General features: G+C 43.4%; 1 protein-coding gene across 1 annotated transcript in view; it reads right to left on the bottom strand.

Annotated features, from left to right (window-relative positions):
* Positions 1–19,938, bottom strand: part of ndst2a (N-deacetylase/N-sulfotransferase (heparan glucosaminyl) 2a) — a 487,958-nt gene that overhangs the window by 58,797 nt on the left and 409,223 nt on the right. Inside the window, exon 8 of the mRNA XM_073025637.1 lies at positions 11,736–11,890. Coding sequence (XP_072881738.1) covers positions 11,736–11,890 — 155 coding nt within the window. The remainder of the gene's footprint in view (positions 1–11,735; positions 11,891–19,938) is intronic.

Raw genomic sequence — 19,938 nt, 5'->3', positions numbered from 1 at the left:
GAAAAATTTGCCAGGGACAATCATGGTCGAAGACGATGATTGCCCACATCATACAACACGGCACGTAACGATGACAATCATAACAAAACTACCAGATTACTGTTAAAAATCTGTCCAGCTTGTGACTGTCCATGAGGGTAAATGGGAAAGGAATTTATTTTGAGGATGTTGCTTGTGTTGTTTTGCTGAGCATGGAGAGTCTGCCATGTTGGTGTCAGAATGAGTGGTGACACTCAGAGCTGTCACCATCACATCCTTAGTTCGTGTTGGTTGTTAACGCAAACACATTTCACTGTGTGCTTTGATGTACAAGTGATAAATAAATCTGAACCAGAATTTTTAGGGTTAGCACATCATCATGGGCCAAAGGGTCTGTACTGTGCTGTACTGTTCCACGCTCTACCTATCTGAACCTTATTGCTAGTGAGATTAGCTGTATTTGTCACATGTATGCACACCGAAACACAGTGAGATGTGGCATTTGCTTCGATGGCCAACAGTCCGAGGATGCGCTGGAGGCAGCCCGCAAGTGTTGGCATGGTTCCAGCAATAACCTAGCACGCTGGCAACTCACTAACCTCAACCTGGATGTCTTTGGAATGTGCGAGGAAACCGAAGCACCCGGTCAAACCCACGCAGTCACGGGGAGAACAAACTCCTTACAGAAAGAGGCAGGAATTGAACCCCACTCATTGATGCTGCATTAATATCTCACAATCCTAACAGCCGGTGGGCAGGGCTGCTCTTTGTGTGGCCCAGAAAGGGGAATGTTGGCTCTATCACCGCTCACTGGTTCAGTCCTAGCATCATACTTTTGTTTGCTAAAATAAATTCCCATTACTCCAGCCTTCGTGGTGAATTAATACCACCATTTCAATGCAGTCTGCATCCAAGCTGCATTACTGACTCCAGAAACATGAATAAACCAGGAGCAGTCTGCAGGACAATGGCTTTTTCCACAGCGATTAAAGGTGGCTGCATTTCAAAACATCTGTCAAGTTCATGTGCTGTAAAAAGGAGGAATTGTCTCCTCCCCTCGGCTCAAAGCTCCCTCCCTACCAGCCCCAGCACAGAGGGGAGTACATGAGGGAGGAGGCAGACCATCTTAAGATTCACGACTACCAGAGTGACCACTGTTAATACTGGCTGGTTGGGGAGTACATCTCAGATCCAATGGCCAATGATACCGTGTCATTTCAAATCCCGAGACATCTATGGAAATCTGAGTTGTGCAATTAATAGACACTGATACAGACTACTTTTTGTACAGCAAATCTCAGAGGTCTTCAGCTCCTGTTTAAGTGAGGAATTTACTTCCAATAATGGAAGCCCTGAGGGAACTTTCCTTTATTCTGTTACCAGCAAGAATAATGAACAGTGCTTTGAGACTCACTCATCTATGTTTTACCTAGAAAAGGATCTGACTCGGAACTCATTCTACAGACTCGCTTAAAAGTTATAAAATCTTAAAAGTAATCTTAAAAATTTATTCCCCCAGGCAGTTAATCTGATCAGACATTCCAGTTAGCCCCCCACCCCATTACCCCAGTCACTGCACTGCAAGCCACTTTTCATAATGCTGTTTACAGAGACACATACTGGTATTTATGTACATTTTATTCCATATCCATTCTCTAAATTTATTTTTTAATAGTTCTTTATAACTGTTGTGTTCTTTGTTTTTGCGTGTGCGCCCTGACCAACACACATGTCAAATTCCTAATACAGGTAAATATATTTAGACCAGAAAATCTTGGAGCAGAATTAGGCCATTTGGCCCATCGAGTCTGCTCCACCACTTCATCATGGCTGATCCATTTTCCCTCTCTGCCCTAATCTCCTGCCTAATCCCCCAACACTTCATCCCCTGACCAATCAAGAACCTCTGCCTGAAATACACACTCAATACAGACTCCAAACTACCTGTGGCAATGGATTCCACAGATTCACCACTCTCTGGCTAAAGAAATTCCTCATTTCATTTAAAATGGATGCATCTCTACTCTGAGGCTGTCCCCTCTGGTCTCAGACTCCCCTACCATAGGAAACATACTCTCCACATCCACTTTATCAAGACCTTTCAAAATCTGACAGGTTTCAATGAGATCACCCTTCGTTCTTCTGAATTCCAGTGAGTAGAGGCCCAGAGGCAAGAAACGCTCCTCATACAATAAGCCTTTCAATCCAGGAATAATTTTCACAAACCTCCTACGAACCCTCTCCAACGTCAGCACATCCTTTCTTAAATAAGGGGCCCAAAACAATACTCCAAGTGAGGCCTCATCAGTGCTTTATAAAGCCTCAGCATTATATCCTTGCTTTGATGAATAAAGGTGACCTTTCACCCTTGATCCTTTCAAGAACACTAGCGCTCATGTTCTCAGTATCATTCTTTATTTGCACAACTTGTCTTCTCTTGCACACTGTTTGTCAATCTTTATGTAGTTTTGGGTGAATGCCATTTTATTTTTTTATTTTTCTGAGAATGCCTACAAGAACATAAATCTCAAGGTAGTATATGGTAATGTAGACTGTATGTAACTTGATAACAAATTTTACTTTGACTTTGGACTTAGAAATGAATGGAATGTCCTGGAATCAGTGTGGAATACCTACTGTACCTACCCACAGGAAAGAGTATGAAGAAAATTTACAAGGGCTTTTCCAGGCCTGGAGGACCTGAGTTATAAGGAAAGATTGAATAGGTTAGGACTTTATTCCTTAGAATATAGAAGATTGAGAGGAGATTTGATAGAGGTATACAAAATTATGAGGGGTATAGCAGGCTGTTTCCACTGAGGTTGGATATGGGATGACAACCAGAGGTCATGGGTTAAGGGTGAAAGGTGAACAGTTTAAGGGGAACATGAAGAGAATCTTCGCTCAGTGGGCTGAGAGAGTGTGGAAAGAGCTGCCAGTACAAGTGGGAAACGCAAACTCAATTTCAATGTTTAAGAGAAGTTTGGATAGGTATATGGAGGGTAAGGGTATGGAGGGCTATGGTCTCGGTGCAGGCTGATAGGAGTAGGCAGTTTAAATGGTTTCGGCATGGACTAGAAGGGTGAAGGGCCTGTTTCTGTGTTGTACTTTTCTGTGACACTATAACTCCAAGTGGCCAGATGTGGTTTAAAATAAATGGATACTAGTGACACAAGAGATTCTGCAAATGCCAGAAATGCAGAGCAACACATGCAAAATGCTGGAGGAACTCAGCAGGTCAGGCAGCATCCATGGAGGGGAATAAACAGTCGACTTTCCAGGCTGAGGGCCTTCCGAAATTTACTAATCATTTATGTTTTCACATGATCACCATAACCAATGCTCGTTCTTTCACTCCTGATCTAATTTAGAGCATTCTATCTAAATTCACAAGCTAATGGGAGCTGAGCTCATGCCCAGGACAGTTAATAGACAATAGGTGCAGAAGTAGACCATTCGGCCCTTCAAGCTTGCACCGCCATTTTGAGATCATGGCTGATCATCTACTATCAGTACCCGGTTCCTGCCTTGTCCCCATATCCTTTGATTCCCCTATCCATAAGATACCTATCTAGCTCCTTCTTGAAAGCATCCAGAGAATTGGCCTCCACTGCCTTCCGAGGCAGTGCATTCCAGACCCCTACAACTCTCTGGGAGAAGTTTTTCCTTAACTCTGTCCTAAATGACCTACCCCTTATTCTCAAACCATGCCCTCTGGTATTGGACTCTCCCAGCATCTGGAACATATTTCCTGCCTCTATCTTGTCCAATCCCTTAATAATCTTATATGTTGCAATCAGATCCCCTCTCAATCTCCTTAATTCCAGCGTGTACAAGCCCAGTCTCTCTAACCTCTCTGCGTAAGACAGTCCTGACATCCCAGGAATTAACCTTGTGAATCTACGCTGCACTTCCTCTACAGCCAGGATGTCCTTCCTTAACCCTGGAGACCAAAACTGTACACAATACTCCAGGTGTAGTCTCACCAGGGCTCTGTACAAATGCAAGAGGATTTCCTTGCTCTTGTACTCAATTCCCTTTGTAATAAAGGCCAACATTCCATTAGCCTTCTTCACTGCCTGCTGCACTTGCTCATTCACCCTCAGTGACTGATGAACAAGGACTCCTAGATCTCTTTGTATTTCTCCCTTACCTAACTCTACACCATTCAGATAATAATCTGCCTTCCTGTTCTTACTCCCAAAGTGGATAACCTCACACTTATTCACATTAAACGTCATCTGCCAAGTATCTGCCCACTCACCCAGCCTATCCTGAATTCTCCTAACATCCTCATCACATGTCACACTGCCACCCAGCTTAGTATCATCAGCAAACTTGCTGATGTTATTCTCAATGCCTTCATCTAAATCGTTGATGTAAATGGTAAACAGCTGTGGTCCCAATACCGAGCCCTGTGGCACCCCACTAGTCACCACCTGCCATTCCGAGAAACACCCATTCACCGCTACCCTTTGCTTTCTATCTGCCAACCAGTTTTCTATCCATGTCAATGTCTTCCCCCCAATGCCATGAGCTTTGATTTTACCCACCAATCTCCTATGTGGGACCTTATCAAATGCCTTCTGAAAATCGAGGTACACTACATCCACTGGATCTCCCTTGTCTAACTTCCTGGTTACATTCTCGAAAAACTCCAATAGATTAGTCAAACATGATTTACCCTTGGTAAATCCATGCTGGCTTGGCCCAATCCTATCACTGCTATCTAGATATGCCACTATTTCATCTTTAATAATGGACTCTAGCATCTTCCCCACTACTGATGTTAGGCTGACAGGATGATAGTTCTCTGTTTTCTCCCTCCCTCCTTTCTTAAAAAGTGGGATAACATTAGCCATTCTCCAATCCTCAGGAACTGATCCTGAATCTAAGGAACATTGGAAAATGATTACCAATGCATCCACAATTTCCAGGGCCACCTCCTTTAGTACCCTAGGATGCAGACCATCTGAACCTGGGGATTTGTCAACCTTCAGTCCCATCAGTCTACTCATCACCGTTTCCTTCCTAATGTCAATCTGTTTCATTTCCTCTGTTACCCTATGTCCTTGGCCCATCCATACATCTGGGAGACTGCTTGTATCTTCCCTAGTGAAGACAGATCTAAAGTACTTATTAAATTCTTCTGCCATTTCTCTGTTTCCCATAACAATTTCACCCAATTCATTCTTCAAGGGCCCAACATTGTTCTTAACTATCTTCTTTCTCTTCACATACCTAAAAAAGCTTTTGCTATCCTCCTTTATATTCCTGGCTAGCTTGCGTTCGTACCTCATTTTTTCTCCCCGTATTGCCTTTTTAGTTAAGTTCTGTTGTTCCTTAAAAATTTCCCAATCATCTGTCCTCCCACTCACCTTAGATCTGTCATACTTCCTTTTTTTTAAATGTTATGCAATCTCTGACTTCCTTTGTCAACCACTGTGGCCCCTTTCCCCCCTTTGAATCCTTCCTTCTCCAGGGGATGAACTGATTTTGCACCTTGTGCATTATTTCCAAGAATACCTGCCATTGCTGTTCCACTGCCTTTTCTGCTAGGATATCCGTCCAGTTGTCTAGACCTTGGGATTCCTGGTCAGGCGACATAACCAGAACACTGTTAGAGTCAACCATTTGAAGTTGGAGAAAAGGGAATTTCCAAATTAACACAGTCTGCTTTGACACTTCACCTGCAACTTTCATTAGAGCAAAAGCCAAAACAAAGGATGAAATTATAACACATTTTGATCTAAGGAAATCCCATTCTAATGCATATTCAGAAGCTGACCCTTTGAAACTGTAATACCAGTGACCCATGTAACATCCAAGCTATGAAAACATCTAATATTAAATCAGCTAATCATGTGGCAGCAACTCAATAGATAAAAGCATGCAGACATGATCAAGACCAAACATCAGAATGGGGATGAAACGTGATCCAAGTGATTTTGACCATGAAATTATTGTTGGTGCCAGACAGGGTGGTTTAAGTATCTTAGAAACTGCTGATCTCCTGAGATTTTCACACACAGCAGTCTCTAGAGTTTAGAGAATGGTGCAAAAAACCAAAAAAAAACATCCAGTGAGTGCCAGTTTTGTGGACGAAAACACCTCATTAATGAGAGAATTAGGAGGAGAATGACCAGATGGTTCAAGAAGAGAGGAAGGTGACAGTCACTTAAATAACCATGTGTTGCAACAATGGTGTGCAGAGTCGCATCTCTGACCACACAACACGTTGAACGTTGAAGTGGATGGGCTACAGCAGAAGACTACACTGGGTTCCACAGCTGTACCTAACAAAGCGGCCACTGCACGTATATCCTCTACTCGCGCATAGATTGTTTACTTGTTTACACTGATTAGTAAAACGGCAAAAGGTATGGGGGAGAAGACAGGCAGGAGACTGTGGTTGAGAGGATAGACAAATCAGCCATGATCAAAGGTAAGCAATAATTTTACTAAATGGTGGATATAGCAAAATGGTGGTTCATTAGTGCTCCATTTTGTAGGCACTTCTGGATGCTTTTGACAATCACCTTCACGCATACCAAGATGTGTCTTTCAATGGGTCACATTCACCTTACCTGACGTCTGGCCTCAGCCTCTCCATAAATTCCAAGGGAGTGGACAGGCAGCCAGTGATCACCCTTTATAATTCCACACAGCTGTAAGGTCTTCCCAGAATATCAGCGTTGGCCTATACATGACTGAACCAAATGGAACACTGTTCTTAATTTAGTCCATCGTTAATCGCTTGTGTACATGACTGTTTCAGACAGGAAAACCAATCTGACTCACTGCTCCTTGGTCATAAATTCCCAATGGATTAGCTGTCCCTTTGATCAAATTTCATTAACACCAGTGTGGATGAGTGTGTGCCTTTGAGACCATACCAGACGTACCCAAACCGAAAGCTGTGGATGAGCAGGACCGTTGATCCAGAACTCCACAAGTCCAGGTACGACCGACGGAAGAGCGAGTACGAAATTCCGAGTGAATCTAGAGACGGAATCCGACACACGTCAGCTTTGGCAGGGTTTGCAGGCCATTACTTCCTGCAAGGCAAAACCTAACATCATGAATGGCTGTGATGCTTCACTCCCAGACGAGTTCAACACCTTTTATGTACACTTTGAAAGGGAGAATAAAGCTATACTTAAGCAAATCCCAGCAGCATCTGGCAACTCTATGACATTGGTCTCAGAGGTCGACACCAGAACACCCTTTCAAGAGGGTGAATCCTTGCAAGGTGTCAGGCCCCGATGGTAGGGCACTGAAAATCTGTGCCAACGGCAGGAGTGTTCAAGGAGATCTTCAATCTCTCACTGCTGCAGTCGGAGGCTCCTAACTGCTTCAAAAAGGGCGATGGTCAAACCTGTGCCCATGAAAAGCCCGGTGAGCTGCCTCAATGGTCATCGTCCAGTTGCACTTGCATCTTCTGTGCTGAAGTGCTTAGAGAGGTTGCTCATGGCTTGGATCAACTCCTGCCTGAGCAAGGGCCTGGACCCACTGCAATCTGCCCAGCACTACATGTCTACAACAGACAATCTCACTGGCCCTCTACTCGGACTTGGACCACCCGGACAACAACAATACCTAGGTCAGACTGCTGTTTACTGATTACAGCTCAGCATTCAACACCATCACTCCCTCAGTACCAATCAACAAAGCTGAAAGCCTGGACCTCTGTGCCTCCCTCTACAACTGGACTTTTGCATTCCTTATCGGGGAACAACAGTCAGTACAGATTGTAAATAACACCACCTCCTCACTGATAATCAACACAGACATGCCTCAAACATGTGAACTCAGTCCACTCTTTCTGCACTCATAACTGAGTGTAGGCACAGCTCAAACATCATTGATGACACAACTGTCATTGAGAATCTCAGGTGTACAGGAGTCAGATAGATCAGCTTGTTGAGTGGTATCGCAACGACAACCTTGCAACTCAACGTCAGTAAGACCAAGGAATTGATTGTGGACTTCAGGATGGAGAAATTGGGAGAACACACACCAGTTCTCAAAGGGTCAGCAGTAGAAAGGGTGAGGGTTAAGCTCAACATCTCTGAAGGTTTGTCCTAAGCCCAATACATTGTTGCAATAATGAAGGTGGCACACCAGTGGCCACACTTCATCAGGAGATTGCATACGTCACCAAAAACATGAGCAAATTTCTACAGATGCACACAGAGTGTGTTCTGACTGGCTATACCACTGTCTGGTACAGAAGCTCCATTACACAGGATTGTAAAAAAAAACTGGAGTTTTTAAACTCAGCCAGCTGCATGACAGGCAGAAACCTCCCCAACATTGAGGACACCTTCAAATGTGATGCCTCAAGGTGGCATTCATCATGAAGAACCCTCACCACCCAGGACATGCTCTCTTCTGATTAGAACCATCAAGGAGAAGGTACAGGAGTTGAAGACACAATGTTTCAGGAACAGCTTCTTCCCCTCTGCCATCAGAATTCTGACGGACAATTAACCCATGTGCATTACTATATATAAATATACGTACATACTCACACCTATAGCTATACAGCCATATCTATACATACCTATATACACAAACACACACACAGTATTCCTTATTGTAATGTATAGTATAGTTTAACAGTTTATATATTGCACTGTACTGCTGCCACAAAACAGCAAATTTCACAAGTCAGTGATAATAAACCTGATTCTGTTCTTGTAAAGTCCCATCGCCCAGGACCACCCCAGTGAATTTTACCGTCATGCTGACTAATCTCCACTGTTATACCATTTGCTTTGACAAATTAGGGTTTGAGTACAGCTTCTTATGGACTTGTCAGGGAGAGCCAACCCTCCAGATTTGTCTTTAGTAATTACAAACAATAATAAGCCGGACTCGGGTTCCAATGGCTTGGAACTGCAATCAGTTAATGGAACGTGAAAATAATGAGGCCACTTCTCTTCAATAAAAGTCAGAGGTAGCCACAGGCAATTTTATTTTTGGTTCCAGAAATTCCAAAGATTAATGGACATGCTTCAGTTCCATAAACAGATCTTCATTATTCATGTGACAACTTTCCAGTATAAAGAATGCCCTTGTAGCTATAAAACTCCTTCAATTTTGTATTTTTCTTCTTTTTAAGACTAAAACATGCAAGTCTTGAGAGTGTTCCACAACAGACACCCATGAGTGATGAAGATCAAGAGTTGATCTCACTGAAGAGTTGGGGATGATTCAAGGAGGTGAGATATAGACAATTGGCTCCTCAGCTGGTGGAGTCTAGGCCAAAGGAGGCAGTTAGAGCTTCTTTTCGGAACTTCCGCCATCTCTAACGGGATCCCTCCACCAAGCACATCTTTTCCTTCCCCCCCTCACTTTCTGCCTCCTGCAGGAATTGCTCCCTACCGGACTCCCTTGTCCATTCATCCCTCCCCACTGATCTCCTTCCTGGCACTAATCCCTGAAAGTGGAACAACTGCTACACCTGCCCCTACACTTCCTCCCTCACTACCATTCAGGGCCCCAAACAGTCTTTCCAGGTCGAGCAACACTCCACCATGAGTTTGTTGGCATCACCTACTGGATCTGGTGCTCCCGGTGCGGCCTCCTGTGTATCATTGAGGCCTGACCTAGACTGGGAGACCACTTCGCTGAGTACTTACATTCTGCCCACCAGAAGAAGCAGGATCTCCCAGTGGCCACCCATTTTAATACTACTTCCCACTCCAATATGTCAACCCATGGACTCCTCTACTGTCGCGATGAGGCCATATCCTCAGGTTGGAGGTGCAAAACCTTACATTTCATCTGGGTAGCCTCCAATCTGATGGCATGAACATAGATTTCTGGAACTTCTGATAATGCCCCCAACACCACCCCTCCCTTCACTATTACTCATTCCCTTTTCCCTCTCTCACCTCATCTCCTTGCCCACCCATTGCCTCCCACTGGTGATCCTCTCCCCTTTTCTTACCTCAATGGCCATCAGTACTCAAATTAGATTCCCCCTTCTCCAGCCCTATATCTCTTTCACCAATCAACTTACCAGCTCTCGACTGCACCCCTCCCCCACAGTTTCACCTATGTGTTTCACCCTCCCCTTTCAACCCTGACTCTTCATCTTTTTCTCTCTGGCCCTGATGAAGGGTCTTGGCCCAAAATGTCGACTGTACTCTTTTCCACAGATGCTGCCTGGCCTGCTGAGTTCCTCCAGCATTTTGTGTGTGTTGCTCGGATTTTCAGCATCTGCAGATTCTCTCTTGTTTGAGTTACAGCTGTCTAACTGAAATGGACTTGGGAAACACCTCTTCATCTGTGTCACCTCTCCCCCTGAAGGCAATCAGGACTTGAAAAACTCAAGGATGAAGTTTAAAAGATGCTTGCAAGATGAGTACTCCTCCTTTCGCAGCTGGGCTTGCGACCGTCCATGGGGGGTTGGACATGGAGCTAGTAACCCCATCCCAAAAAAACCTAGCGCTACAGAAATGCCAGTGAAAGCTCCAAAGACCTCATCCCTGGGACAGGAAGAATCTTTGGCAGGCAGGAAATCTGACCCAGGACAGAGGACTCTAGGAGATGCTGTTGGCGACCTCGTCCCAGCAGGGCTGATGGGCTTAGGAAGAAGAATTCAAGGACGAAGAGAGATGGGGAGCAAACACAGCTAACTATCCCAGGCAGAAAGGAACTACTTACTCCTGTTCTCAACGTTCAACTTTTCTGAAGGTTAGTTTGGAAAAAGAACACTTCCCTGAATCCCCCAGCTTATTCTCTCTTACATGCAATGAATATCCTTTGTTCCCCACCCCCCCAACATGTAGACACTCCACCTACCAGTATGTCTTAGGGACACCAGAGGTGACGGAGCATCAAGATTTACCCTCACGAGAGATCTACAGCTGAATTTGCCGCACTGCTCCCCACCTTCTCAATGATCTTTATAAATTCCCATAAGGGTTGGACTGGCAGCTAATTATCACTGTTTATAATTTTACGCTTCTACCCATCGATTTGTATTACATTGATCCATCTGTCACCAAGCCATTTGGATCTCCACCTCCTTTGTATACTCCATTATTAATTGCTTGCTCTCACTGCTGCTTGAGCCAGGCTCCTCCCAATGGCCCTTGCTTACAGGGAGAATGTACAAACTCCACACAGACAGCAGACTGACTGCGCAGTACAGAGTCAGCAGCACCAGCTGCCTTTCTGGGAAACTAACACAAGCACGCAACAACTTACTGTAAAGTCAACAATCAATACAGAAAGGTCAAAAAGGTTAAGACATCATTTCCTAGATAGTCGATGCTTGAGGGGAAATTCGATAGACAAAATTAAGAGATGTATAAATAGAGCAAGTGTAAGCAGACTTTTTCCACTGAGCTTGGGTGAGACTGCAAGTCGTAGGTTAAGGGTGAAAGGTGAAATGTTTAAGGTGAACGAGCTGCCAGTGGAAGTGGTGGATACAGGTTCAATTTCAACATTTAAGAGAAATTTGGATAGATACATGGATGGGAGGGGTATGAGGGCCGTGTTCTGGGTGCAGATCAGTGGGTCTTGGCAGATTAATAGTTTGCCATGGGCTAGGTTGGCTGAGTGGCCTGTTTCTGTGCAAGAGTGTGCCATGACTACTTTTCCGGAAAGTGAAAACAAGGACAACCACCTAACAGAATCACACAACAACCTACCAGGAAATGAACCACCTGCCTTTCGGGGAGAGAACGCAATCATGCCACAACCTAACAAAAAGCAAACACAATCACACGACCACCTACCAGTGCAAACTGTTTGTTAAGTTTCATCTGCTCGGCCAAGACGGTCTCATTGTGGAAGAGGTGGGGCTGCATGTGGCTCCACATGTGGGGGAACCACCAAAATTCGTTCCGGTGCTTCAGCAGCATGTCATCGCCCTCGTCTTCCTCACTGGCCCCTGCGGGGAAACATTTAACGCCATTAACAAAGCATCCGTAGACAGCAGTGAGCCTGTCGTACTGCCCTCCAACTCCCCCCACCCTGCCCCAGAGTCAATGCAGGAGAGAGAGAGAGAGAGAGACTTGAACTTCCCATTTTGGTTGCTGCAATGTTGCAGTCAAAGAGATGCAGCCATCAACCTTTGCACAGGAAGCTCCCATAAACAAAAATACATTAACAACCAGAGAGTCAGGCAAGTTGAGAAATAGATATAGGCCAGGACTCCAGGAAGGTTGTCTTATTCTCAGGACACACAGTACAACACAGGAACAGGCCCTTTAGCCCACAATGATTGTGCTGAACCTGGTGTCAAATTAAATGAATTATCTTAGAACATTATAGCACAGTAACAAACACAAAATGCTGAGGAAACTTAGCAGTCAGACAGCATCTATGGAGAGGACATTCTGGGTCAAAACCTTTCAGCAAGACTGCACTTCCGATTCTGGGATGGAAATCTGACTGACAGAAGTGCAAGTCAGGAGAGAGCAAATTAACTGTCATGCAGTTTGGGGTCCAAGTGACTTTGACCATGGAATGACTGTTGGTGCCAGATGGGGTGGTTTGAGTATCTAGGAAACCGCTGCTCCCCTAAGATTTTCACACACAACAGTCTCTAGGGTTTACAAAGGTGTAAGAAACAAAAACAAATCCAGTGAGCAGCAGTTCTGTGGGTGAAAATGCCTTGTTAATGAGAGAGATCAGCAGAGAATGGCCAGTCTGGTTCAAGCTGACAGGAAGGTGACAGTAACTCAAACAACAAGAGTGGTGTATAGAAGAGTGTCTCTGAATGAACAACACATTGAAACTTGATGGGTTCCAGCAACAGAAGACCACAAACATACACTCAGTGGCTATTTTATTGGGTATGAGGTACCTAATAAAGTGGCCACTCAGTATATTTGTTTCTGACTTTTCCCTGGAAACCAAAGGTGAGGACTCAACTGGTAGTTAACTACTGTAAATTTTCAACACTTCAGCTGAAACCTCTTCAGCCCGACTAGCGTAGCAAGGAAGAGCATTGCTCCAAAAAAGCCAGACCCCGATCACATTACAAATTATTTCATATAATGAAACTGGCACTAAGCACAGGCTCAAGGGATTCCATGAAGTGGTTGCTTAATCCATGTTTTTCTACATTCAGGCCAGGGTCACCACAGAGGCACCTTTCAGCTTCCGGCAATTATTCATGTCATGCTTTTCCGGCTTAGGGGCTTTGGGCGCCTTTTCACCTCCCTGCTCTAATTTTCCTTTCAATTCAAGATAATTCAAGATAATTTCATGTCATTTCTGTTGTGTATTTAATATTACAGTAATATTTGAGTAATATTGTAAATATATTGTTTTATTAAGCCATCATTGTTTGCTTACATAATTCATTATTGTTATATGTAAAAGTATGTGAATAGTATACGTTACTACACCACCACATCACACGTGCATGCCTCAATAAAGTAAAACAAAGCAGATATGTTTATCTTTGGTTTCTGTGCTTTTCTCTCGAATAGTTTCTGGAAAAACAAAACATAACAATTTCCAGTACACAAGTGTAAGGAAAACAGTTACTCCAGCTCTAATGTAGTGCAAAACACAAAGAATAAAATCATGATAATAATCTCACAATAAATATATATGCATACACAAGATACTCATATACATAGCATATGGAGTTAATGGTGGGACACGTTGACCAGCCTTACTGCTTGGGGAAAGGAACTAATTCTGTGTCTGGTGGTCTTGCTGTAGATGCTATGTAGCCTCTTCCCTGATGGGAGTGGGATAAACAGTCCAGGAGCAGGACAGGTGGAATTCATTATGTAGTTACTGGCTCTTTTCTTGTGTGTGTGTGTATGTGTGTGTGTCTGTGTGTGTGTGTGTCTGTGTCTGTATCTCTATCTATCAAGGGAGCAAAGGATCTTGGGAATGGCAAGAGTGGAGTGCTGTGGGAGGGATGAGGGACAATTGGCAGAGGAGTGCCAAGGGCAGGGTTGACACAGGTACAGAAACACCCAGACCTGAGACACCAGGCAAGGTAATTTGAATCCAAACTATTGGTTTATTAATCATTACAGAATGTATCTCTGGTGCTCCCTCTCCCTTCCTCTTTTCACACGATTCCCCTCTCCCTGCCCCTTTCTCGTTCTCAGTCCACAATAGAAACATATCAGAATCAGGTTTATCATCACTCACGTATGACATCAATTCGTCTGTGGTAGCAGCACAGTGCAATAAACAAAATAACTACAGTACCTGCAAAAGACTTGGGTACCCTAGCTATATACATGTGCCTAAGAATTTTCACAGCACTGTAGGTTTTATGAGGTGCTAGCGGAAGTGGTGGATGCAGGTTAGATTTCAACATTTAAAAGGAATTTGGTCAATGTACAGGTCAATGGGACGAGGCAGAATAATAGTTCAACATGGACTGGATGTGCAACAGGGTTCTACGACTTTATGATCAACTTGGGAAGTGTTTCTGATGCAGGGAATGGAAGTCCATATTCAAGACTAAAAGTTGCAGTCTCCATCTTTGAATCGCCTATGGCACAGCTATTGCCCAGGTAAACTCTCCTTAAATACATGTAAGGGGACTGTCAACTTTCCATAGGTGCACAGGCCAGAAGTGGCAACACAGTCCGTAGCCAAATGTGTCCAACAGTACTGAAGAACCAAGCACAAGAGATGCTGAAAATTCAGAGTAACGCATGCAAAATGCTGGAGGAACTGATGAAGTCAGGCAGCATCTATGAAGAAGAATAAAGAGTCGACATTTCAGACCAAGACCCTTCGGGCTGTCCTGATGAAGTGCCTCAGCCTGAAATGTCGAATGTTTATTCCTCTCCATAGATGCTTCCTGACCTGCTGAGTTCCTCCAACATTGTGTGTGTTAAATTGTGGCTCTGTGCTGAAAGGTAACATCCACATTCTCCCTGTTTCTTAACGCTCTGCAGCAAGAACATCTGGTAGTTAAATTATCAATAATTTCCTAGTTGAAGAAACCTCTCTTCAGTTCCCAGTTAAGTCCTGAACTAATCTAGAATGCACTAGCACCAATGCAAAGGAAGTCACTGAAACATGCCAAGAAGTAGGCTTTACAACGATCATAGCTCATTTACAAGACCAGTGAATTATATTCACAAAAATTAGATCCTATTTCCATAACATGGGGCTCCAAATGTCTGGAATTTCTCTCTCAGCCTGATTCAATTAATGCTACTACAATGAACAGGAGGATCACATTTCATATAGAGTTAGAATTTATAAAATGCAATCTCCAGCAGAAACTACTGTTAAAAATTAGTCTTTGGATATCAGTGACAAATTTCAATGGGACATCTCAAACCAAGTTGCAGCCACTTGCTGTCCTTCCAGGTTTTGGTCTATTTACACTTATGGAAATAAGTATCGGGGATGAGACACCAACAACCTGTGATATGTCATATGCCTCCACAAACTTTTTGAACTTTAGATTTAATTGACGTGGTTTTTGGGTTGGACTCTGTAGCTCACATTATGCACTGCTTCTGGTTGCTCCCCTTTATTGCTATTTTGTGTGCTTTTGACCGAGGCAGACTGGCTTTACAGCCTGCAATCAAGGAACAATGTTGTGTTGAATTGAAATGAACCAAGCTGAACTGAATGTTTCTGTACTGTTTGAATGACATGAAGCTTGACTTTTGCATTCCATGTTATCTGCTCATTTTTGTTGGTGCTGCTTGTGTGTTGGAGGTTTATGTCCTTTGAGCAGGTTCCACGGTTTTCCTTGTTTCATTACAGTGGGATGATAAATCTCAGGGCTGTATATTGCAAGCATACTTTGATAATTTTATTGTGCTTTGAATCTTTGCATTTTCAGTCTTAAAAGGACACAAGTACCCAGATCCCACTGCCTGCAAAATCATTTGAATACTCAATTCAAGTTGAGAGAATTCTGTTTGCATCATCATCTGGTATGGACAGGCCACTGTACAGGATGGGGAAAAGCTGCAGAGGTTTGTTTACTCAGTGAGCCCCATCATGGGTACTCGCCTCCCTGAGGACATCTTTAGATAAGGCCACTCTCAGGTTGGCAGTATACAACCGAGATTCGTCTTCCCCAGATAGCCACGAAACAAAGAGAAACAAACAACCCCGTTCAAACAAAAACATTAAAACCCCTCCACACACACAAAAGACAAATTGTGCAAAAGGGAACAAAGAGAGCAAAAAAATACACAATATAATCAAAAGTTTGGGCATATTCAGTTGGATTCTTTTTTGTTTTTTTTACACCATTTTCTGTAGATGCTACAGAGACTGTTATGCATGAAAATCCCAAGAGGTCAGCAGTTTTTGACATACTCAAACACAGAATTTACAGCACAACTATACTCTATGCCCTGGACCCACTCTACATGACCCATCAAGAATTCTCCTTGAATAATCCTTAAGTGACACATCATGGCAATTGTTTGCACTACAAGATGACCAATCCTTCCAATGGAACAGACAACTGAACCACACCCCCTCTACCTCACACCCAAGACAGAATCCAAATAAATCCACGCTACTGTGAATAACTGCTTTGCAATCAATATAAAGTGCAATTTACAGAGGAGCTCAGCTGGTCAGGCAGCTTCGATACAGGGGAACTAACAGTCAACATTTCAGGCTGAGGTATTTCAGACGCTGCCTGACCTGCTGAGTCCCTCAAGCATTCCGTGTGTGTTGCTCTGGATTTCCAGCATCCACAGATTCACCACTCTCTGGCTGAAGAAATTCCTCCTCATCTCTGTTCTAAAAGAAGACCCCTCTGAAGCCGAGTCCTCTGTTCTTAGACTCTCCACTATAGGAAACATCCTCTCCACATCCACTCTATCAAGGCATTTCTCCATTCGATAGATTTCAATAAGGTCACCCCCCTCATTCTTCTGAATTCTAGCCCTCTTCATATGACAAGCCATTCAATCCTGGAATCGTTTCGTGAACGCCCTTTGAACCAGCTCTAGTTTCAGCACATCCTTTCTGAGGGCCCAAACCTGCTCACAATATTCCACGTGTGGCCTCACCAGTGCTTTATAATGTTTCAACATTACATCCTTGCTTTTATATTCTAGTCCTCTTGAAATGAATGTAAACGTTACATTTGCCTTCCTCACCACAGACTCAACCTGTAAATTAACCTTTAGGGTGTCCTGCACAAGGGCTCCCAAGTCCTTTAGCACCTCTTTTTTTTTTGCATTTTCTCTCCATTTAGAAAATAGTCAACTCTTTAATTTCTTCTACCAACATGCATGCCCAAACACTTCCAAACACTATTCCATCTGCCATTTCTTTGCCCATTCTCCTAATCTATCCATCCTTCTGTAGCCTCTCTAGTTCCCCAAAACTACCTGCCCCTCCATTTACCTTTATATCATCTGCAAACTTTGCAACAAAGCCATCAATTCCATCACCTAAATCATTGACATAAAACATAAAAAGAATTGATTCCAACAAATACCCCTGTGAAACACCACTAGTCACTGGCAGCCAGTCAGAAATTGCTCCCTTTATTCCCACTCTTTGCCTCCTGCCAAACAGCCACCGCTTTATCCATGCTAGAATCTTTCCTGTAATACCATGGGCTTGTAGCTTGTTAGTAGCCTCATGTATGGCATCTTCTCAAAGGCCTTCTGAAAATCAATGTACACAATATCAACCTATTCTCCTTTGTCTAATCTGCTTGTTATTTCTTCAAAGAATTCCAACAGATCAGTCAGGCAAGATTTTTTCTTGAGGAAACTAAGCTGACAATGGTCTATTTCATCATGTGCCTCCAAGTACCCTGAGACCTCAACCTTTATAAATCAACTCCTACATCCTTCCAACCAGAGGTCAGACTAACTGGCCTACAGCTTCCTTTCTTCAGCCACTCTCCCTTCTTGAAGAGTAGCGTGACATTTACAATTTTCCAGTCTTCCAGAATCCAGTGATTCTTGAAAGATCATTACTAACGCCTCCACAACCTCTTCAGCCACCTCTTTCAGAACCCTGGCCAAACACCATCTGATCCAGCTGACCTATCTACCTTCAGAACTTTCAATTTCCCAAAAACCTTCTCTCTAGTTATGGTAGCTTCACACACCTCATGACCGACCCTTGACACAAACTTCCATCATACTGCTTGTGTTTACCAGTTAAGACTGATACAAATACTTATTCAGTTCATCTACCATTTCCTTGTCCCCCATTACTGCCTCTCCAGCATCATTTTCCAGTAGTCCAATATCCACTCTCGCCTTTCTTTTACTCTTTATGTATCTGAAGAAACTTCTGGTGTTCTCTTTAATATTACTGGCTGGCTTATTTTTGTATTCCATTTTTACCTTTCTTAAAAAAATTTTCCAAGTGTCCTTTATAAGCTAACTGTCCTCACTTTAACTTGACCCCATTAAACCTACAAGTCCCATGTCCAAGGATAATAGCTCTACCATTTGTGAATGGAATGAGAAAAGAATCGGTGCAGCCTAGGCTTATCATAGCCGATTTTATCCTTGATGGGGTTCCAATAATACTGAACCGACAAGTACACTCAAGACCAAGATGGGCAGATCTTAGCACAGTAACAGAAGAGAGTCATGAAGTCAGAGTCCTACAGCACAGAAACAGGCCCCTCTAATCTGTACTGAACTATTACTCTGTCTCGTCCCATCGATCTGCACCTGGACCAGAGCCCTCCCATCTATGTACTTACCCAAATATCTCTTAAATGTTTAAATCAAGCCCACATCCAGCAAGCACTTCTGCTAACAGCTTATTCCACATTCACACCACCCTGAGTGAAGAAGTTCCCCCTCACATGCTCTTAAAATTTTCACCTTTCACCCTTAACACATGACCTCTGGTTGTAGACTCACCCAACCTCAATGGAAAATGCCTACTTGCATTTACCCTATCTGTACCCCTCATAATTTTCTATAACTCCCATCAAATCTCCTTCATTCGCCAATGTTCCAGAGCAGAAAAAACTTCTAACCTATTTGGCCTTTCCCTATTAACTCAGGTCCTCAAGTCCCAGCAGCATCTTTTTAAGTTTACTCTGTACTTGTTCAATCTTATTGATACCTTTCCTGTAGGTTGGTGAACCAGAGAGTGACATTGCACAGAATACTCCAAATTAAGCCTCACCAATGTCTAATACAACTTCAATAAAACATCCCAACTCAGAATGTAGTGACATGGAGATTAGTGTCACGCTTTTTATTCAAGTCATTCTGATTTTGAAACAGTTCCCTCATTAGTAACAAGCCACAAGACAAAAACATCTAGTTTTTCTTCCAAACTTGTCACACCCTGGAAAAATTACGTCTTGTGATTATCAAAACCAGCTGCTTTGGATTACAATTTTATTGCTGGAAAAAAAGCCATATGAAGATAGAAATAATTTTACCAGCTGTTAGCCCCACTTCCTTGTTTTCCCACGTTCTCTTGAATTTTCTAATAGCTCCCCTCGTGTCCCCCACCTCCCAAATGTGTCCCTCCATTAAAGACAGACAGACAGAGACACGTCCCCAACCTTTCTGCTTAGTGCTGACCACCAGCCCCTGCTACTTTCATCATTTAAGATTAAGTATCATTCAGGGACAATTACTCAAGCAAAGCACCGTCATAATCTATTTACAGGAATTCAGGGACATTGTGTTAAAATTACTCATCTTAAAAGCTTGCAGATTCTTTTGTTGCTGGAGAAATTCAGCAGGTCAAGCACCACCTATGAAGTCAACATTTCGGGCCTAGACCATTCATCAGGACTTGCAGCCTGTCCTTCCACCAGCGCCACACACCACTCAATTTTGATTATGGTTTGCTCTTTCGTCACATGTTGTGTCAAAAGACACAGGTAATTGTTGTCTTTCCAAGACCGTGACTGTTCTTGGCAAATCCTTCTACAGAAGGAGTTTGCCATTGCCTTCTGGGCAGTGTCTTTACAAGACAGGTGACCCCGGCCATTATCAATACTCTTCAGAGATTGTCTGCCTGACATCA

Source organism: Hemitrygon akajei, chromosome 21 (genome assembly GCF_048418815.1).
Source record: "Hemitrygon akajei chromosome 21, sHemAka1.3, whole genome shotgun sequence".
NCBI lineage: Eukaryota > Metazoa > Chordata > Chondrichthyes > Myliobatiformes > Dasyatidae > Hemitrygon > Hemitrygon akajei.
This window is presented reverse-complemented; position numbering and strand designations above follow the sequence as displayed.